The 23,167-nt window shown below is 40.1% G+C and overlaps 2 protein-coding genes across 3 annotated transcripts in view; one reads left to right on the forward strand and one right to left on the reverse strand.

Moving 5' to 3' along the window:
- The window catches only part of LOC121841592 (zinc finger protein 239-like), a 46,584-nt gene that overhangs the window by 16,714 nt on the left and 6,703 nt on the right, over positions 1-23,167 (reverse strand). The window contains exon 2 of one of the 2 annotated variants that reach the window (XM_042310866.1): positions 16,477-18,620. The exons of the other annotated variant lie outside the window; for it this stretch is intronic. Within the exon in view, the coding sequence (XP_042166800.1) occupies positions 17,782-18,620 (839 nt within the window). The 3' untranslated portion in view covers positions 16,477-17,781. Of the gene's footprint in view, positions 1-16,476; positions 18,621-23,167 lie in introns of those variants that run through there. 2 annotated transcript variants of the gene reach the window in all.
- LOC112245064 (zinc finger protein 664-like) lies at positions 5,631-10,006 on the forward strand. Its single transcript, XM_024413007.2, has 2 exons — positions 5,631-6,181; positions 7,688-10,006. Exons 1-2 carry the CDS (start codon positions 5,875-5,877, stop codon positions 8,755-8,757), a joined length of 1,377 nt encoding a protein of 458 aa, XP_024268775.1. The 5' UTR covers positions 5,631-5,874; the 3' UTR covers positions 8,758-10,006.

Genomic DNA, 23,167 nt, shown 5'->3' on the forward strand with positions numbered 1-23,167 from the left:
TTAATAATTAAATGAATAGTTCTGTTTCTTTTTTTAGTCTAAATGTTAGGGGGTTAAGGAATAATGTTAAAAGGAGGGCGGTTTTTTGTTATTTAGAGGGTGTGGGGTTTGATTTCTGTTTTTTACAGGAGGTTCACCTGAGGGATGGTGGGGATGTGTGTAGATTTAAGAGGGAGTGGGATAAGGGGGAATCTTTTTGGGGCATAGGAGGGGTGCACTCAACAGGAGTAGGGATTTTGTGTGGGCATAGAGAGGTTAAAATAGAGAACACTTTTGTAATAATGCAGGGTAGAGTTTTGGGGATAGATGTTAAGTTTAGAGAAGCTAGATATAGGTTAATTGGGGTGTATGGGCCACAGGTGGCGGCAGACAGGAGGGAGATGGTGGACTGTCTGGCGCCCCTGTGTGTTACAAACAGGCACTTGGTGATAGGAGGAGACTTTAATATAGATTTAGGGGTAGGCGGTGATAGCAGTGCAGGTGCCATCTCTGGGCTAATGGCTTGCCATGGTCTGGTTGATGGTGGCCTGCACACTACTCCGGCAATGGTCGGTCCTACATGGCGCAACTCCAGGGGGGTTGCGCGGAGGCTCGACTACATTTTTGTATCCAGGTCTTTGGGTCAGTTGTCTGGGCGGCTGTTGCCTGTTTTCTTCACGGATCACGACGGGGTGTTCCTGCAGGTGGGGTCGCCAGTCTGCCTCTTCGGTAGGGGGTACTGGAAGTTAGATCGGGATATACTGGAGGAGCAGGCTTTCGTTGACGCATTTTTTGTTTCTTTCGGAGGCTTGACGGCCTCCGGTCCATGTGCGAGGGGGTGTTAGAGTGGTGGGATTTAGTTAAGGTGAGGATTAGGGCTTTTATAATAGGATATTGTAGAAGGAAAAAAGGGAGGAAAGGAGGGAGGTGGATCGTATCCAAAGGTTAATTGAACTCGAGTACGAGGCAGGCAACCTCGGCGGGTCGATTGACTGGGAGAGATTCGCAGCCCTAAAGGCGCAGCTCAGGGAGCTGCAGGAGCAGAAGGCTCGAGCTTTCCTGGAGCGTGCGCATAGTGGCTTTCTAGAACATAATGAGACTTGTTCCGCTATGTTCTTTAAGTCGGTTAGGGCCAGGCAGAGTAGGAAGGTAATGCATGGAGTTAGGGAAGAAAATGGTAGTATAGTAAGTAAACCAGAGGAAATGGTCAGGGTGACAACTGATCATTTCCAAGGTTTATTTAAGGAAAGGGAAATAGATGTAGAGCAGGGAAACGTGTTTTTAGAACACTTGTCCCGGCGGTTGCCAGAGGACATTAGAGACGTGATGGAGGCCCAGATCTCACTAGAAGAGGTTGAGAGCGCTCTTAGGAGGATGGGAAAAGGGAAGGTGCCTGGGATGGATGGGCTGCCGGCTGAGTTTTACCTCAAGTTTTGGGGTATACTTGGACCAGTGGTTCTCGAAGTCTTGAAGGCCATCCTTGAGACGGGGTCCCGGGGGGATCAATGGCTGTTGGTGTGCTGTCACTTCTTTATAAGAAGGGGGAAGCAACTGACCTTGGCAACTGGCGGCCATTGACCATGCTGTGCGTAGATTACAAGATTCTTGCAAAGGTTTTAGCAGACCGGTTGCGCACAGCCCTTCCCTACGTCGTCCACGAGGATCAGATGTGCAGGGTAGAGGGCGCTCTATAAGATGAAACCTACAGTTGATCAGGGATTCCATCGCTTGGGTTGAAGATAGAAGGCTGCCTTTAATGGTAGCAGCGCTAGATCAGGCGAAAGCTTTTGATCGCGTGAATAGATCTTTTCTATTCAGGGTGTTGGGGAGAAGTTTATAGGATGAATCCGTACTTTATAGGTCGGAGCGGGGTGTCGAGTTAGTGTAAATAGTCACTTAGGTGACATTTTTGACCTCTCGTCTGGGGTCAGGCAGGGATGCCCACTCTCGGCTCTCCTCTTCGTTCTGTACATGGAGCCTCTGGGGGCTGCCATTAGGGCAGACACAGGGGTGGAAGGCTTGTTGATCCCTGGAAGCGGTGGGCTGCGTGTTAAGATGACGCAGTACGCCGACGACACTTCCTTGCTGTTGTGCAAGGACTCGTGCCTGACAAGGTCCCTTGCCATCTTTGGGGATTTCACCCGAGCGTCGGGAGCAGTTCTGAACCATGCAAAGTCTTCCGTCAAGTTTTTCGGAAGATGGCGCGGTAGAACGGATGTGCCTGGGGGGTTATCTCTCTGTGAAGGGGCCCTGAGGATTCTCGGGGTTCATTTTGAGACCTCCGGCTCAGCGACGCTAAACTGGAACATGCGTATCGCAGTGGTACAGAGGAAGCTAGCAATGTGGAAGGCTAGGTATTTGTCTTTTATGGGCAAAGTCCTGGTCCTAAAGGTGGATGTGTTGCCGTCTCTTTTGTATTTGGCATATATCTACCCATTGCCGGCTTGTCTGAGGAGGCCTCTAGTGAGGCTTGTGTTTCAGTTTATGTGGAGTGGCAGGTGCGAGTGGGTCGCCAGGGCACGCATGATCTGTCCCATCGGGGAGGGAGGTAGGGGGGTACCACATTTCCCCCTCAAGCTGGACTCAATTTTTGTTTCTTTCTTGTTAGCGGAGCTTGCTCAGCCAGTGATACACCCGTCCGGTTACCTCCTGCGGGTGTTCTTCTCGTATCAGGCGAGAAGCGTAATGGTGTGGTCTAACACGGGTCCTCGGGCGGAACAGCTGCCGTGGCACTTTGGTCATGCGGCCAAGTGGCTGCGTGCGCACCCCGAGGTTGAAGTTGCCCGAGTAGGTTTAGACCACAGGCACCTGTACGAGGAGGTCAGGCAGGCAGGGAGTCCTGCGCCCGTAGCGGGCATCTCGTCAGTGGTCTGGGAGGGAGTGCAGGCGCGGGGCCTGGACAACGGGCTCAAGGACCTGAATTGGTTGAGCCTTCATAAGCGTTTGCCGGTACTTTCCATCTTGTACCGGTATAGTTTGGTGCGATCCCCCACCTGTCCAAGATCTGCTTGTGGCAGGGAGGAGACTGTGCGCCATGCCTTCTGGGACTGTGCCTTTGCCGGACTAGTATGGGCTAGGGCACGGGTGATGCTAGGTGTGGTTAGGAGTGATTTTGTTTTGACATGGGCTAGGCTAGAGAGAGGCGTAGGGAGGAGAGCAAAGGGAACGGATAGGGACAGGTTTCTGCTCTGGCTTCTCATGAGTCTCTTTAAAAGGGACTGTGGGAAGCCAGGAAGAATTTAGTCAAGACAGGGAGAGATTGGGGGTGGAAGGGATAGTGAGAAGGGTGGAAGGTGATTTGAGGGGGAGGATGAAGAGGGAGGAGAGGAAGTGGGGGAAGCATGCGGCACGGGAGAGGTGGAAAGGGGGTTTAGGGCTGGGAGTGTTAGAGTGAGTTTGGTAAGGGGATAGATTAGGGAAGGGGAGATAGGGAAAGGGTTAGGTATTGGTTAGGTATGACGGGGAGGGACGATGCTCCCCTGAGGTTTGTTTTTGTTTGATGTTTTTGTAAATAGAATTAATTAAGAATGAATGAGAATTATGATTTTGTAATAGTATGAATGGTATTGATTGTAATAAATTATTTTAACCACTGTTTTGGTTTGCTTTGCTTTCTGTCTTCAAGTTTGGTGTGGGTTTTTCTTTTGTTTTCTGCTTCTTGGGCAGATTTAGTGGTGGGTGTCTTATGTCCCAGTTGTTGTTACTTGTCAACTTTCAGTGGACACCCCTATAGTGTCTTTCAGAGCCACTCCTAAAAAACAAGCTTATATTTTGGGTTGGATATTGCATCCAATTAATATTTTAATCAATGGTATTTCCTTAGAATGTTCATTTAGTCTTTCAGTCTTCTGTTTGTGTACTAAATAGTTTTGTTTATTTTCATTTAGTTTTTTTCCTGTGAAGCCATTGTGTTGCATAAATAAAGCTTGATTTGATTTCAACATATGAACCCAATGACTGACCAATCAACAGACTCTTGGTCCATCTTAGTATGAAAAACAGTATCAATTTTCCAGCCTGCTGAAGGAGTGGTAAACACCAAACACCACTACCCGGCTCTACCAGGGGATTGAGGTGGTCTCGCACAGCTCTGCTTATGTCATGTTCTGTGGCTCCTGCAACACATGACATTTAGTCATATTATATAAAACACTCAAAGTAATGGATATGGAGCATCTATGGCCTCAGTTACACCTGGCACCTAAATGTGACTTATGTCATCCGATCACTTCAAACTGCATTAGGTTCAGATCTACCAGGATGGGCCTTTGACATCGTCTGGAAGCAGTCAGGCCACTGAATATAAATAAGCAATATAAAGATGGCGGGGTGAATGAGTGGGGAAAATACATTCCAACAAATAAATATATGGACGTGGCGATGTCAGAGTGGCATAGCTAGATACAGTAGAATAGGATAAATACAGTATATAGATACGAGATGAGTAATACATAGACTACGATACAGTAGAACAAATAGAATACAGTATTGTAATTGTTCTGACTTGAATTATTATTTATAGGGGTGCCAGAAAGGTTGTGACTACCAGAGAAAACATTGGTTTCACCTTTTGGTTTGGGAGGGAATGAGTCCCATCTGGTCCGTCAAGTCCACCAATACAAAGGATTTATGTAAAAGTCAGGATGGAAATACAGAGTAGGATAGAACCTAGTCTGTTCATTATATACATCTACATGATGTATTGTTACACCACGTAGGAGCAGTATAGACCTAGTCTGTTCATTATATACATCTACATGATGTATTGTTACACAACTCTATAAAATAAAGAATTCAAATATTGAGCTATATTGTATGTAAAAAAAATAAAGGGAAATTATGTTATTTTATACTAATATAATTGCTCAGAGAAAATATATAGATTAACATGTAATTCTCAAAAGGGAGGGGTCTGAATTATTGGCACCCATATTTTCAATACTCCAGCACCCTCCCCTCAGGAGGATAACGTCACTGAAATGTTTTATGAGATTAGAGAACACATTGGGTGGGATCTTAGACCATTCCTCCATACAGAATCTCTCCAGGTCCTTGATTTATTTTGTCTGCGCTTATGGACTGCCCTGTTCAATTCAAACCATAGGTTTTCAATGGAGTTGAAGTCCGAAGACTGAGATGGCCATTGAAAATGTTGATTTTGTGCCCAATTAACCATTTATTTGTGGATGTTGCTGTGTCTTGCTGGAAGATCCACTTATGGCCTAGATTCAGCCTCCTAGCAGAGAGGTTACCAGGTTTTGGGCTAAAATATCCTGGTAGTGGGTAAAGTTTATTTATTTATTTTATACAGATATTTTTGCTCATCTTTATCAAGGGTATCAATAACTAGGTGCTTATTTTGATATCTGGTTATTTGACTGAATCAGAAATACAGATGTGGAGTAGTAGAGTTTGTTTTAAATTCTCATAAAAAATCTGAACTAATCAAACAACACTTGTTGCTTTATGCACGTGTTGATATAATATTCTTATTTAATGGAGAGGGAAACAACGTTTCTCTAAACTGCTTTATAATATTATAATTCAATCTAGAAGAAATAAAAAAGTGTTCCCTCCTCAACTGCGTTTCCTCCCTCCAGAAAGCAGAGGCGATATGTGTCTTTCAGGCGATATTTCTAGTGTGACGTATAATCTAGTGGACGGAACGCTTTTTCAACAACTGCAGCCACCTCCGTAGCTCGCTAGACAACAAACTCGGAACATTCAAGTTCTTTAGACAATTTACTGGTTTAATTGCCACTATGATTTAACATACTTATGTGGAAACAACTAGCTACCCCATTTAATATAATATTTACGTTCTAAGTCAACTAGCTGGCTGGTTAAGTTAGCACTAGTCTCGTCGCTAATGCTAACAAGCTATTATCCTCGACCATGAGCCTACTAAGCTACTCTCCTCCTGATAAAGAAGAGGCGATCTACTGGACGGAGAAAGAAGTGAAAGAGGAGGAGGAAGAGGAGGATGTTACAATACAAAAAGAAGTAGAGGGTGAGGCTGTTACCGTGAAAGAAGAAGAGAAAGACGTTACAGAGAAAGACTCCTTCAGAGTGGAGGAGGATGTTACTGTGAAAGAAGATGAAGACGTTTTTGGAGTGAAGGATGAAGAGGGGGAGATTACTGTCACATTAGAGGACGACGAAGAAGAGACGACTGGAGATCTGATTAAGACCAGTAAATACAGTGAGTACTATCTAATAAAACAGGGACATTGATCTGATTATCACCAGTAAATACAGTGAGTACTATCTTATAAAACAGGGGCACAACTCTGCAGTGTGAGTTTTAAAAGGGCATTCTACACTTGATTATGTTTTTGTACTGTCGGAATTGTTCATGACGTCCTCCAGTGCTTAAAAAAAACTTTTCTTGTTGTAATGTGATATATAAATACAGTAAAGTATAAACACACTAAAGGGAAACAAATAAATGTTTTTAGCAAAGTAGTTTTTTTTAGACAACTGTAAACTTGAAGGAGTGAGTGATGTCATTGTAAGGCCTTCAAGGAGTTGGCTTGATGGGAAGTCGTGATGTCATCCAATAGGCGACAGATCTTCATATGAATATTCATTATTCTTTTTAAAATCCTTCCTGTTCTGTCAAGTTGGTTGTTGATCATTGCCAGAAAGCCATTTTTAATTATTTCCATAGACTTTCAAGATGATTTAAGTCCAAACTGTAACTAGGCCACTCAGGAACATTCAATGTCATCTTGGTAAGCTCCTCCAGTGTAGATTTGACCTTGTGGTTTAGGTTATTGTGTTGTTAGTATAGTTTTTTGTATTCAGATCTCTGAAATGCACTCTACCTACGTAACATTTAGTTTCCTTATATTACGCTGGGAAAACTGTTTTCATGGGCACAGAAATTCTAAATAATTTCAGAGTTTGCAACATCCAATGGTTCTAAGCGAGAGTCACCTTAACCTTATTGACAACACCCAAATCAATACTGGCATTAACACAGTTCTTCAATAATTACACATAATTCTTAATTCTGTAGCTGTTAAGTTACATGTTCAATTATCATCAGCTGATCCAGGAAATCATTTTCTGAATGACAGTCACATGACAAACATCACAACATGCAACAGCAACCAAAGTGCTTCTTCATTCATTATTCTGGTAAAGACAGTTATGCCGTGCTCCATGTTTGATCCAACATCCCTAACAAATGTATGTTTATGATGTGTTATTGTCTGCTTGATTTACAGTATCGTCTCGTTAGTCTGTTTGGAAACAGAGATACTTAGCTCATAATGTGTAGAGAACTGTTCCTTGATGGATAGGCTATTGTACAACACACAGAGCTATTTTCCTTTATTCAGGACATTTAGAATGACAACACATTACAGAGTAGCCTAGTGGGATTATTCACAAAATTATCTGGTGATCAGGTTATGAAATGTCATGAAATACATTTTAGTTTCCATGTTTTACCTGAAATATAAAATTATATTTGTCCTAGGTCTATGTTATTGTTAGGTGAAATTATGGGTCCTACAGTAGGTCTGTGTTGTTGTTAGGTGAAGCTATGGGTACTACATTAGATCTGTGTTGTTGTTAGGTGAAGTTGTGTGTCCTACAGACCGATAGTGTGCTGTAATGTTCAGAATACACCTAACCTAAAACAAACTGTGGATTTCTGCTGTTGTGGACCATTAACCATCTGACTTTGTTGTTCACACAGGAGAGAGACAGGACTATCATGGATCCTCTGGAGAGTCTCAACAACATTATGACGCTGACGAGGCAATGCAGAGTGTCTCCACATCAGAACACCTCAAGAAACACCAGCAGAGACCCACAGGAAAGAAACCTCACTGCTGCTCTGACTGTGGGAAGGATTGCAAATCTTCATCAGAACTTAAAATACACCAGCGAGTACACACTGGAGAGAAACCTTACTGCTGCTCTGACTGCGGGAAACTTTTCTCAAGATCAAATTCACTAAATGTACACCTGAGAATTCACACTGGAGAGAAATCTCACTGCTGCTCTGACTGTGGGAAACGTTGCAAAGATTCATCAGAACTTAAAATACATCAGCGAGTACACACAGGGGAGAAGCCTCACCACTGTTCAGATTGTGGGAAAAGCTTTTCAACATCACAGACTTTGAAGCTGCACCAGAGAACACACACAGGAGAGAAACCTCATACCTGTGATCAATGTGGGAAGTGTTTTACTCAGTCAAGCTGCCTGAAATCACACCAGAAAATACACACTGGAGAGAAACCTTATAGCTGTGCTCAATGTGGGAATTGTTTTGTTACATCTAGCAACCTGATATCACACCAAAGAACACACACAGGAGAGAAATCTTATAGCTGTGATCAATGTAGGAAGAGTTTTGGTACATCTCAAAATTTGATGATACACCAGAGAACACACACGGGAGAGAAGCCTTATAGCTGTGATCAATGTGGGAAGAGTTTTACTACATCTAGCCATCTGACTGTTCACCAGAGAAGACACACAGGAGAGAAACCGTATAGCTGTGATCAATGTGGGAAGAGTTTTGTTTCATCTGGCCCTCTCGCTAAACACCAGAGAACACACACAGGAAATAAATCTTATAGCTGTGATGAATGTGGGAAGAGTTATACTACATCTAGCAATCTGACTATACACCAGAGAACACACACAGGAGAGAATCCTCATAGCTGTGATCAATGTGGGAAGAGATACTCTGATAAAAGATCTCTGATCAAACATCAGAAAATACATGGAGTTGTTTCATTGATATCAATGAAATAATGTCACAATATAGAATTGTTTAACATTGTAGAAGGAGTATTTTAATGTTGTCACAATGTAGAACCCTAAACGTTTGCCACATATTCTATTGATTTCAACATGATATGGATATTAGCCTCAGTGGGAAAATCTTTGTCTTTGAAATGGAATAGTAGTATTTATGTGATTTAACAAAAAGTGACTAACCTAAAAAATAGCTGTGTTACACTTACCACGTTGGCGACCCACTTGAATGAAAATGCAACACTTCAAAATGTAGCTAGCTGTATTCAACAAATTGTCCTCTAACCAGTGATGTACACATTATTCCCAGATTCCGTGTGGTTTTTGAGCTGTTAGTTTTAACAGGACGTGCAGCCTCATCTTCCTCCTGTCACACAAATGATTTTAACATGATATTGATGAGTTATGACAAATAAGTGTTGTGTTCCTTTGTTTAGTGACCCCTACATTTAAATGCATCACTCCAAAATGTAGCTGACTGTCTTCTGCAGGTTGTCCTCTAACCAGTGAGGTAAAAGATATCTCCCGTTTCCAGGGGTTTTGTTTAGTTGTTAGTTTCAACATCACGTACAACCTGATTTCCCCCCTAATCGATATCAGTGATTTATTGCTGCTTGTCAAAACAACAGTGTTTTTGGTGCTTGTGCAGTTTATAAGGAGATTGTTTTAAAAAAAAGTAATATGATTATTGTGGCAGATGTTTGTGTATATAGCACATTTTATTTCAATTTATCACAAACTGTTTCTGCATTTGGACGATTGATTTGGACACGTTAAAGCTGTGATATTGGGGCTATCCCACTTAGCAAAATGTCGTTGAAAATAAGACTATGCCCGAAGTACAATATAAGTTTTAGTTGAAAGTTGAAAAGAAGACCATTTAATTTCAACGTACTTGCAGCCTATACACATGCATGCAGTATAATAATTCTATAATCAGTTTTAGGGACAGGAGTCCCGGTCGTCACGGATCCGCTAGCGGGACAACTTCCTGTTGGAATAAATAATCAGAAATATTATGGATTTGAATCATTTATGAACATACAAGTGTCTAAAGCTTTTACAGCGAAAACATGCCATGTGATTGTTTGAGGATGGCGCCCCACATAAAAATGTCCACCGGCACAGGCTTCATACACAATTAACGATTAAATATTCACTTACTTTTTGAAAATCTTCCTCTGATTTGGCATCCAAAGGGTCCCAGCTATAACATGTAGTGTTCTTTTGTTAGATAAAAATCCTTCTTTATATCCCAAAAATTCTGTTTCGTTGGCGCCATCGATTTGAGTAAACCACTCGTTCAACATGCAGATAAAGGAATCCGAAAATCTACCCCTAAACTTTGTTTCAAAAAGTCAAAATAAGTTTCTATTTACTCCTCAAATACCCTAAAATGTAATCAAACTATAATAATTATTTTGGAAAGAAGTATGTTCAAGAGCTAACCAATTTGAGCAGGTGCGAAATGTCTTTATGGCGTGTGTAAACACCAATTTCCAAGACTGTCCCTCTACTAAAACTGATATTTCTTATTCATTTTTGAAGTTACAAGCCTGAAACCTTGAACATAGACTGCGGACACCCTGTTGAAGCCATAGGAACTGCAGCCAGGGATGGTTGGTTTTTCTTCATTATTTTAACATTTCTACAAACTTCAGTGTTTCCTTTCCAATGCTACCAATTATATGCATATTCTGTCTTCAGGGCCTGAGATACAGGCTGTTTACTTTGGACATGTCATTCAGAGAGGAAGTGGAGAGAAAAAAGGGGTATAAGAAGTTTTAACAATCTGACATCACTCCTGTATTTCTTTATATTCCAAGTTCTAATTGTCTTTATTCCACTACTGAAGAAGCATGACTCAAATCACCTCATATTTCAAACATCCAGCCTGACAAAAGATACATGTTTTATTATTCCATGCCTCACCATTATGTGAATTATTGCCAATACATATTAACAAAGGGGTGTACATTTGGTTTTGATACTTCGTATTTACAATTCACGTAACATTTAGTAATCATAATTATTTATGCAACCAACTGACAATTTTGAGGTACAATAATATTGACATTGTTACCCTGCTTTTATAATATCAGGGTTAATTCTCAAATGTACTAGAGCATGACATTGGGGACTGGGCCCCGATCCAACAACATGCCTAATCTAGTGAACCCTGAAAAGAGAGAGAAGCTCTGCAGTGAGGTGGAAAGTGTCCGTGGTAAGGACAACTTGGTTGCTGATCGTCTCAAGGATGGGCAGTCAAAACATTTTGTGTTTTGCCTTTAGCCAGTGTGTTACCATGGATTACAATTTATTTTGACTTCACGTTTTTCTGTATTGGATATAAGTTGTGTTTGGGCTCGTTCCAACGGGACGAGAGTTCTAGAAGCTAGTGAGTTTTAGGAAGACGAGAGTTCTAGAAGCTAGTCAGTTTAAGGAAGACGAGAGTTCTAGAAGCTAGTGGGGAAAAACAGTTGTTTTTCTTTCTTGTTTTTAATTGTTGTATTGTAGGTGAAGCATTGTAGTTGATTATAATGTTAAATGGAAGTCGTTTTCTGTTGGTGGTGAGCAAACACCTTAAAGGGGAAGGTGTTACAGGGTTTGGTTTTTACATTTATGTTTTGAGGTTGGACTTTAGCACGTTAGCATGTAGGGAGAACCGATTGGTGTCACCTTGTTAGTCAGTATGTGTTACACTTGTGCTGGCTTGTCCATCTCATTATGGTTGAATATTTCATCCAATTGTTAATATTTTAATCAATGGATTTTTCTTAGGATGCTCATTAGTCTTTCAGTTGTTAATCTTATTTTTTATCCTCTTATGTTTGTTGTGTAGTAAATATTATTGTTTGTTTTCATTGTATTTTGCTGTGAAGCCATTGTGTTGCATCCATGTCTGAGATGTGCTGTATAAATAAAGCTTGATTTGAACATATTGCAAAACAAATTAACCTCATGACTGACAATCAACGGACTTAATTATTTTATTTAACCTTTATTTAACTAGGCAAGTCAGTTAAGAACAAATTCTTATTTACAATGATTGCCTACCAGGGAACAGTGGGTTAACTGCCTTGTTCAGAGCAACATATTTTTACCTTGTCAGCTCTAACCACTAGGCTACCTGCCGCCCTCTTGCATAACTAATGAGCACATATTTTAGTCCATCTTAGTATGAAAAACAGTATCAATTCAGTGTATCTTCCACTATGTCAAAACAGTTTCACTTTTCAACCAACCCAGTGAATTTGTTGAAACTGAAAAGTTTTGAAAATCAACAATCCTTTAAAGGATTCAACAACTGTAAACTGAAACAAACAATTGTATCAAACAGATCAATCCCACTGGACATTAGGTTTCATTCAGAACCTGCAGGGCTTAGATTAAGCCAGGACTAGTTCAACTAGGACATTTAAGTAGCTTTCCTGAACGTGGCTTAAATTAGGCTTAGTTAGTCAGAGACTGGAGTCCTGGAGTCAGGTAAGTAAGCCTAAATGAGAACACCTGGGTTAAGCCTGATTAGGTTCAGTATGAACACCTGGGTTAATCCTGATTAGGTTCAGTAATCTTGAGACGAAACAAAAGCAGAGGAAAAAATAATTTGTTAAAAAAAACTTTTGTCTGTCTGAAAAAACACTCCTAAACAAATGTTGTCAAACCATCCAGTAATTGAATGTAAAACCACACTGCTGCTACTGACCAGTAGAACAAGCGGGTTAGACTGCAATTTGCTGTGAATTTAATGGAAATGTTACCACAAGAAGAGTACAACAACTGAAGGTGAGATATCTACATTATTATCAGGATTACAAGAAGAAACAACTAGCGGTGAGATATCTGCATTATTATCAGGATTACAAGAAGAAACAACTAGCGGTGAGATATCTGCATTATTATCAGGATTACAAGAAGAAACAACAACTAGAGGTGAGATATCTGCATTATTATCAGGATTACAAGAAGAAACAACCAGCGGTGAGATATCTGCATTATTATCAGGATTACAAGAAGAAACAACAACTAGCGGTGAGATATCTGCATTATTATCAGGATTACAAGAAGAAACAACAACTAGCGGTGAGATATCTGCATTATTATCAGGATTACAAGAAGAAACAACAACTAGAGGTGAGATATCTGCATTATTATCAGGATTACAAGAAACAACCAGAAACAACAACAACTAGCGGTGAGATATCTGCATTATTATCAGGATTACAAGAAGAAACAACAACTAGCGGTGAGATATCTGCATTATTATCATTACAAGAAGAAACAACAACTAGCGGTGAGATATCTGCATTATTATCAGGATTACAAGAAGAAACAGATTACATTATTAAGAAGAAACAACTAGAGGTGAGATATTTACATTATTATCAGGATTACAAGAAGAAACAACAACTAGCGGTGAGATATTTACATTATTATCAGGATTACAAGAAGAAACAACAACTAGCGGTGAGATATCTGCATTATTATCAGGATTACAAGAAGAAACAACAACTAGAGGTGAGATATCTGCATTATTATCAGGATTACAAGAAGAAACAACAACTAGCGGTGAGATAGCTGCATTATTATCAGGATTACAACAAGAAACAACAACTTCAGGTGAGATAGCTGCATTATTATCAGGATTTCTCATTTTCATATTTTTGTGACATCACTTCTATTATTAAATAATCTCTGCCTTTTATAGACTCTGTGGAACAATGATTCCAAGCACCTCCCTCCTTTTGAAGCTTCCAGTCTGTTATTCAAACTCAATCAGTATGACAGAGTGATCTCCAGCCTTGTCCTCGTCAACACTCACACCTGTGTTAACGAGAGAATCACTGGCATGATGTCAGCTGGTCCTTTTGTAGCATGGCTGAAATGCAGTGGAAATGTTTTGGGGGGATTCAGTTCATTTGCATGGCAAAGAAGGACTTTGCAATTCATCTGATCACTCTTCATAACATTCTGGAGTATATGCAAATTGCCATCATACAAACTGAGGCAGCAGACTTTGTGAAAATTAATATGTGTGTCATTCTCAACTTTTGGCCACAACTGTACACAGTGATTGTGGAATGTGAACAGGTTGGAAGAGCCAGTACACAGTGAGTGTGTTCCCTCCACATCTGCTATAACATCCCTGAGAGAAGGTGCTGCCACCACCTTTCAGCAGAGGACAAAGAAGATTACAATGCATGAAACATTAACCAGATAATTTCATGAGCATAAAATGAAATATCTGACGAACATGAAATGAGAATTGTACAGGTTGAATTGGATATGAAGGTGGAAGAGAGAGGTATCATCCAACAAAGAGACAGTAATGAGACAGTAATGAGACAATAGTGATGACCAGCCATGGTGAACAATATGATATGTAGAAAAATACATGTTTTGTCATTTGGATATTCATGAGTGAGAGTATTTTAATCACCACAAACTACATTTGTAACCAACCTTGATACAGAACAACATCTGCCTCAGTCACGGGCACATCTGCCTCAGTCACGGATACATCTGCCTCAGCCACGGACACATCTGCCTCAGCCACGGACACATCTGTCTCAGCCACGGACACATCTGCCTCAGCCACGGACACATCTACCTCAGTCACGGGTACATCTGCTTGACAATGATCATGGGAGGATCAGGACAGTCATGCTGCTTCAGGTAGTTGTGCAGCACAGCTGTAGCAATGATGACCTGGGAGCATCTTCTTGGCTTGTGTATTGTGTACGAAGTGTATTGTGAAGTCTATTTTTCCATACTCCAAACATACGCTGGACCATCCCTCTCGTGTGGATATGAGCTCTGTTGTATCTTCGTTGCTCAGCTGTTGTAGGATTTATGTCTGGAGTGAATAAAAAGTTACTCTGATCATATAACTATGTAGTAACTATTAGTAGACCGTGTTACTATGTAGTAACTATTAGTAGACCATGTTACTATGTAGTAACTATTAGTAGATCATGTTACTATGTACTAACTATTAGTAGACCATGTTACTATGTAGTAACTATTAGTAGGATGTGTTACTATGTAGTAACTATTAGTAGACCGTGTTACACAACTATTAGTAGACCGTGTTACTATGTAGTAACTATTAGTAGACCGTGTTACTATGTAGTTACTATTAGTAGACCGTGTTACTATGTAGTAACTATTAGTAGACCATATTACTATGTAGTAACTATTAGTAGACCATATATGTACTAACTATTAGTAGACCATGTTACTATGTAGTAACTATTAGTAGACCATGTTACTATGTAGTAACTATTAGTAGACCGTGTTACTATTTAGTAACTATGTAGTAACTATTAGTAGACTGTTATTTTGTAGTAACTATTAGTAGACCGTGTTACTATGTACTAACTATTAGTAACTTAATACTAACTATTAACTATTAGTAGACCATACTACATAGTAATAACTATTAGTAAACCATATTACTATTTAGTAACTATTAGTACACCATGTTACTATGTAGTAACTATTAGTAGACCATGTTACTTTGTAGTAACTATTAGTAACATATTATATATAATGTAATGTTATATATAACATATCCACATCACCATATGAAGTAACTATTAGTAGACCATGTTACTATGTAGTAACTATTAGTAGACCGTGTTACTATGTAGTAACTAGACCGTGTTTCTATTGGGTAAAAGGCCCCCTATCCACAAGTACTGGTCTGGCTGGCCTCTAATGCATGTTGGTCTTCACTTAGATATTACAAATAGTCCAGGCTCCCTCACAAACAGCACTAAGCAGAAGTTAAACCTGCCTCTTTGAAAGATTCATTTAAGCTTCCATTTAGTCCTAAAGTAGCTCTAATCTGCCCTCTTGCAATTGGCTTTGTTGAGTCCAGAACAGGCTAAATCTACCACTATTTTAAGAGAAGTCTGTGCAAGTCGCTTTCAAAAAAGCATTTTGTTCTTGGACTAAGCTTAAGCCTTATCTGTGAAACCGGCCCTGAGTGTTTTATATAATATGACTAAATGTGTTTCTTTCCGTGTTGCAGGGGCAGTCAAGAAATGGAACAGCAAGGCCACAGAGCATGACTAAGCAGAGCTGTGGGAGACCACCTCAAGCCCCTGGTAGAGCCGGGGGTGTTGTTTACCACTCCACCACGCCTTCAGCAGGCTGGAATAGTGATACTGTTTTTTCAGACTAAGGTTGACCAAGAAATGTGTTACTTTTACACATATTTGTTAATTGGTTTGGCAAGAGTCTTGATTGGTCAGTCATTGGGTTAATTTGTTTTACAATATGTTCAAATCAAATTAAGCTTTATTTATACAGCACATTTCAGACTTGGATGCAACACAATGATTTCACAGGAAACAATGAAAATAAACTGAAATATTAACAACAACAAACATAAGATAAAAAACAGAACTATCAACTGAAAGACTAATGAGCATAAGGAAATTCCATTGATTAAAATATTAATTGGATGCAATATCCAACCCAAAATATAAGCTTGTTTTTTAGGAGGGGTTCTGAAAGAAACTATAGGGGTGTCCACTGAAAGTTGACTAGTAACAACTGGGACCTAAAAGACACCCACCATGAGACCCACTAAATCTGCCCAAGAGGCAAACAAAAGAAAAACCAACACCAAACTTAAAGACAGGAAGCAAACCAAAAAGGTGTTGACTCTCCACATCTATCAAGACAACTGGAGCACTGGGCCAGACACTCTTAAATAGAACCTGGACCAGGTCAGGTGAAACACCTTCCCACTAACCAGATGGACAAGCCAGTACAGATGTAACACATACTGACTAACGAGGTGACACCAATCAGTGCATCCTACGTGCTAACGAGCTAGACGTGCTAAAGTCCAACCACAAAACATAAATTTAAAAAAAATATACAATCATATCATTTTTTCTCCTTTTACTTTCTATAGAATCCTAAAACTCACTAGTTTCTAGAACTCTCATCCTGCTAAAACTCACTAGCTTCTAGAACTCTCATCCCCTTGGAACGTGCCTAAATGAAACTCAAATGAAATTGTATTAGTCGTGTCTGATTTCAAGAGCAAACTCCTGCAATATCCCGATAGGCATGTTGTTGGATCAGGGCCCAGTCCCCAATGTCATGCTCTAGAACATGTGGGTTGGTACATCTGAGAATGATCCCTGATATTCTAAAAGCAGGATAACAATTTCAATATAATAGTACCCAAAAATTGTCAGGCGGTTGCATAAATAATTATGATTACTAAATGTAACATGAATTGTAAACATGAAATATCAAAAGCAAATGTACACCCCTTTGTTAATATGTGTGGGCAATAATGAACTTAATGGTGAGGCATGGAATAATAAAACATGTATCTTTTGTCAGGCTGGATGTTTGAAATATGAGATGATTTGTATCATGCTTCTTCAGTTGTGGAATAAAGATAATTAGCACTTGAATGTTGTCAATAAATACTGGAGGGATGTAGGATTGTTAATAAAATTGATTATAGACCAATTCATTACACTGCGTCCATGTGTATAGGCTGCAAGTACGTTGTTGTTTAAGTAATTTAAAAAAAAAACATATTTTTAACTTTCACTTTCAACTATAACCGAACATATATTGGACGTCGGGCATAGTCTTTTCAACTACATTTTGCTAAGTGGGAATAGCGCAGTGTCAAAACACAGTTTTAACGTGTCCAAATCAATAACCAATATGTAGAAACAGTTTGGGATATATTGAAAATCTAAACATTTTGAAGTGTTGCATTTTGATTCAAGTGGGTCATCAACGTGGTAAGTGTAACAACTCTATTTTTGTCACATTTTGTTAAATCTCATAAATAGTACTCTTTCAATTCAGAGCAAACGTTTAGGGTTCTACATTGTGACATCATTAGAATACTGCTACTCCAATGTTAAAACATTCTACTAAAATACTTCCACAATATTAAAAACATTATTTCATTGATATCATGAAACATGTATTTTCTGATGTTTAATCAGAGATCTTTTACCAGATTATCTCTGTTCACAGATTTTTCTTCCCACATTGATTACAGCTATAAAGATTCTGTCCTGTGTGTGTTCTCTGGTGTTCTGTCAGACAGCCAGATGTACCGAAACTCTTCCCACATTGATCACAGCTATATGGTTTATCTCCTGTGTGTGTTCTCTGGTGTATAGTTAGATAGCTAAATCTGGTAAATCTCTTCCCACATTGATCACAGCCAAAATATTTCTCTACTATGTGTGTTCTCTGGTGTATAGTTAGATAGCTAGATCTGGCAAATCTTTTCCCACATTGAGCACAGATATAAGGTTTCTCTCCTGTGTGTGTTCTCTGGTGTATAGGTAGATAGCTAGATTTAGTACAACTCTTCCCACACTGATCACAGCTATAACGTTTCTCTTCTGTCTGTGTCCGCTGGTGTATTATCAGCCTGTTTAGCTGAGTAAAACTCTTTACACATTGATTACAGGTATACGATTTCTCTCCTGTGTGTGTTCTCTGGTGTATAGTTAGATAGCTAGATGTAGTAAATTTCTTCCCACATTGATCACAGCTATAAGGTTTCTCTCCTGTGTGTGTTCTCTGGTGTCTCTTCAGTTTACTAGAACTAACAAAACTCTTCCCACATTGAGTACAGCCAAAAGGTTTTTCTTCAGTGTGGATTCTTTGATGTATTTTAAGTTTTACTGAAGAGTTTAATCTTTTCCCACAGTCAGAGCAGCAGTAAGATTTCTCTCCTGTGTGTACTGGCTGGTGTTTCTTGAGGAGTTCTGATCTGGAGAGACTTTTCTCTGCCTCATCAGCATCATGATGTTGTTGAGGCTCCACAAAGGATCCACGATAGTCTTGTCTCTCTCCTGTGTGAACAACAAAGTCAGACAGATGGTTAAAATGCCCACAACAGCAGAAATCCACTGTTTATTTGAGGTAAAAGGTGATGCCCAGAGCATACCCATGAAGTTGTACAACAACTGACGTCTGGTAAATTGTATGACAATTGTCTTGTTTTCCCTTGTTTCCACAGTTGTAACATCGATGATTGTAGACTAGAAATAAATAATAACCATGAAGTTAATAACCATGAAGTCTGTTAAATTATTTCACAATTAAGACAGTCAAGTTAGCAACAAGTCATATTTGATCTTGTTTTCACATTAGTGGTAACTAGAAATAAGTTACTCAAGTTGTTGAAATCCTATGCAGTGTGCCAGACAACTTTTGGTCTCCAAAATAGGCCCCTTTCTGTGCACCACGAGGGCGATGCACACACAATTTGGTTGCAGAAACTCACTAATGAAGAAACCGCTAGTTATGGAGGTAGTATATCTGGTAATGAGGAAACCACTAGTTATGGAAGTAGTATAGCTGGTAATGAGGAAACCACTAGTTATGGATGTAGTATATCTGGTAATGAGGAAACCACTAGTTATGGATGCAGTATATCTGGTAATGAGGAAACCACTAGTTATGGATGTAGTATATCTGGTAATGAGGAAACCACTAGTTATGGATGTAGTATATCTGGTAATGAGGAAACCACTAGTTATGGAAGTATATCTGTATAGCTGGTAATGAGGAAACCACTAGTTATGGATGTAGTATATCTGGTAATGAGGAAACCACTAGTTATGGATGTCGTATATCTGGTAATGAGGAAACCACTAGTTATGGATGTAGTATATCTGGTAATGAGGAAACCACTAGTTATGGATGTAGTATATCTGGTAATGAGGAAACCACTAGTTATGGATGCAGTATATCTGCAGGAGCAAAAATGGTGAGCGAAGATTTTAGTTTCCCACAATGTATTCTGAATATTACAGCACAAGATCAGGAGTGCTACTCAAGGAAACTCACATTAAGTTCTGTGTCTATTCACTAATTCACCACCGTGCGGGAAAACTCAGGGGAGTTCTCATAGGCTGACAGCAAAAATAGCCTCCATTTACAGGTTACTTCTGAGTGCATTTCACATTACTTGGATTATAAGTGTAAGGCTCACTTGAATGTCCTGCTTAATATAATCTTTGTGTTATTGTTGCAAATCAAATGCTTTATACTTTTTTTTAACATTTAAAATGATCATTGGCTAGGTTTGCACACTAAGTGTTTAACATAACTTTTCCTAACAACAACATAGACCTACTGTAGGACCATTACTTCACCTAACAACAATATAGACCTACTGTAGGACCATTACTTCACCTAACAACAATATAGACCTAGGACTATACAGTGGGAAGTATTTGATCACTGCCGATTTTGCAGGTTTTCCTACTTACAAAGCATGTAGAGGTCAGTAATTTTTATCATAGGTACACTTCAACTGTGAGAGACTAAAACAAAAATCCAGAAAATTCCATTGTATAATTTAAGTAATTCATTTGCATTTTATTGCATGACATACGTATTTGATCACCTAAAAACCAGTAAGAATTCCGGCTCTCACAGACCTGTTAGTTTTTCTTTAAGAACCCCTCCTGTTCTCCACTCATTACCTATATTAACTGCACCTGTTTGAACTCGTTACCTGTATAAAAGACCTGTTCACACACAATCAAACAGACTCCAACGTTTCCACAATGGCCAAGACCAGAGAGGGTGTAAGGACATCAGGGATAAAATTGTAGACCTGCACAAGGCTAGGTTGGGCTACAGGACAATAGGCAAGTAGCTTGGTGAGAAGGCAACAACTGATGGCGCAATTATTAGAAAATGGAAGGAGTTCAAGATGACGGTCAATCACCCTCAGTCTGGGGCTCCATGCAAGATCCCACCTCGTGGGGCATCAATGGACATGAGGAAGGTGAGGGATCTACACGGCAGGACCTGGTCAATGACCTGAAGAGAGCTGGGACCACAGTCTCAAAGAAAACCATTAGTAACACACTACGCCGTCATGGATTAAAATCCTGCAGCGCACGCAAGGTCCCCCTGCTCAAGCCAATGCATGTACAGGCCCGTCTGAAGTTTGCCAATGACCATCTGGATGATCCAGAGGAGGAATGGGAGAAGGTCATGTGGTCTGATGAGACAAAAATATAGCTTTTTGGTCTAAAGTCCACTCGCTGTGTTTGGAGGAAGAAGAAGGATGAGTACAACCCCAAGAACACCATCCCATTCGTGAAGCATGGAGGTGGAAACATCATTCTTTGGGGATGCTTTTCTGCAAAGGGGACAGGACGACTGCACCGTATTGAGGGGAGGATGGATGGGGCCATGTATCGCAAGATCTTGGCCAACAACCTCCTTTCCTCAGTAAGAGCATTGAAGATGGGTCGTGGCTGGGTCTTCCAGCATGACAACGACCCCGAAACACACAGCCATGGCAACTAAGGAGTGGCTCCGTAAGAAGCATCTCATGGTCCTGGAGTGGCCTAGCCAGTCTCCAGACCTGAACCCAATAGAAAATCTTTGGAGGGAGCCGAAAGTCCATGTTGCCCAGTGACAGCCCCGAAACCTGAAGGTTCTGGAGAAGGTCTGTATGGAGGAGTGGGCCAAAATCCCTGCTGCAGTCTGTGCAAACCCGGTAAAGAACTACAGGAAAGATATGATCTCTGTAATTGCAAACAAAGGTTTCTGTACCAAATATTAAGTTCTGCTTTTCTGATGTATCAAATACATATGTCATGCAATAAAATGCTAATGAATTACTTAAAAATCTTACAATGTGATTTTCTGGATTTTGTTGTTTTAGATTCCATCTCTCACAGTTGAAGTGTACCTATGATAAAATGACAGACCTCTACATGCTTTGTAAGTAGGAAAACTTGCAAAATCGGCAGTGTATCAAATACTTGTTCTCTCCACTGTATATCATTTAATATTTCAGGTGAAACATGGAAACTAATATGTCTTTGTCATGACATTTCATAACCTGATCACCAGATAATTTTGTCAATAATCCCACTAGACTACTCGGAGGAGATGATTGTGGACGACAGGAAAAGGAACACCGAGCACGGCCCCATTCTCATCGATGGGGCTGTAGTGGAGGAGGTTTGAGAACTTCCTTGGTGTCCACATCAACAACAAACTAGATTGGTCCAAACACACCAAGACAGTCGTGAAGAGGGCACCACAAAGCCTATTCCCCCTCAGGAGACTGAAAAGATGTGTCATGGGTCCTGAGAAAAGCTTCTACAGCTGCAACATTGAAAGCATGTCGGTGGTGCATCACTGCCTGGTACGGCAATTGCTCGGCCTCCGACCGCAAGGCACTTCAGAGGGTAGTGCGTACGGCCCAGTACATCACTGGAGAAAGCTGCCTGCCATCCAGGACCTCTACACCAGGCGGTGCCAGAGGAAGGACTGAAAAATTGTCAAAGACCCCAGCCACCCCAGTCATAGACTGTTCTCTCTACTACCGCAAAGCAAGCGGTACCGGAGTGCCAAGTCTAGGACAAAAAGGCTTCTAAAACAGTTTTTACCCACAAGCCATAAAACTCCTGAACAGGTAACCAAATGGTTACACGGACTATTTCCAGTGTGCCCCCCCCCAACCCCTCTTTTACACTGCTGCTACTCTGTTTATCTTATATGCATAGTCAACTTAACGATACCTACATGTACATACTACCTCAATAAGCCTGACAAACAGGTGTCTGTATATAGCCTTGCTACTCTTTTTTCAAATGTCTTTCTACTGTTTAATTTCTTTACTTACCTTTAACACACACACACATTTTTTGGGCACCATTGGTTAGAGCCTGTAAGTAAGCATTTCACTAAGGTTTACACCTGTTGTATTCGGCACACGTGACAAATGAACTTTGATTTGATTAATGTGTTGTCATTCTAAATGTCCTGAATAAAGGAAAATAGCTCTGTGTGTTGTACAATAGCCTATCCATCAAGGAACAGTGCTCTACACATTATGAGCTAAGTTTATCTGTGTCCAAACAGACTAACGAGACGCTACTGTAAATCAAGCAGACAATAACACATTATAAACAATTTGTTAGGGATGTTGGATCCAAAATGGAGCACGGCATAACTGTCTTTACCAGAGCAATGAATGAAGAAGCACTTTGGTTGTTGCTGCAATATACAGAAAATCAGACAATGGTGTTCACTATTACTGTGAACATAGAACTCATGCTGTAAATACGACAATCTCAATTCCATTAAAAAGGCACAAAAAAATACAAATAAAATGTTTTACAAGAACTCCATCATAGAAGTACATGTTGATCTAAGGGTGAAAGAGAAATAATGAAATCCACTTGAATTTCAATATAACTTTCCAATCTTGCTTTTTTTGTGTGGGATTTGCCCTAAACAAATCCCACACAAAAAAGCAAGCTTGGTATTCCTCAAAGAAGCAAGAAGAAATAAAAGAGAGCAACTGTAACAACTGTAAACTTTTTGGAGGAGGATATCAAGCGTGTTGAGGAAATGAGTG

The sequence above is a fragment of the Oncorhynchus tshawytscha genome, linkage group LG32 (assembly GCF_018296145.1).
Source record: "Oncorhynchus tshawytscha isolate Ot180627B linkage group LG32, Otsh_v2.0, whole genome shotgun sequence".
In the NCBI taxonomy this organism is placed as follows: domain Eukaryota; kingdom Metazoa; phylum Chordata; class Actinopteri; order Salmoniformes; family Salmonidae; genus Oncorhynchus; species Oncorhynchus tshawytscha.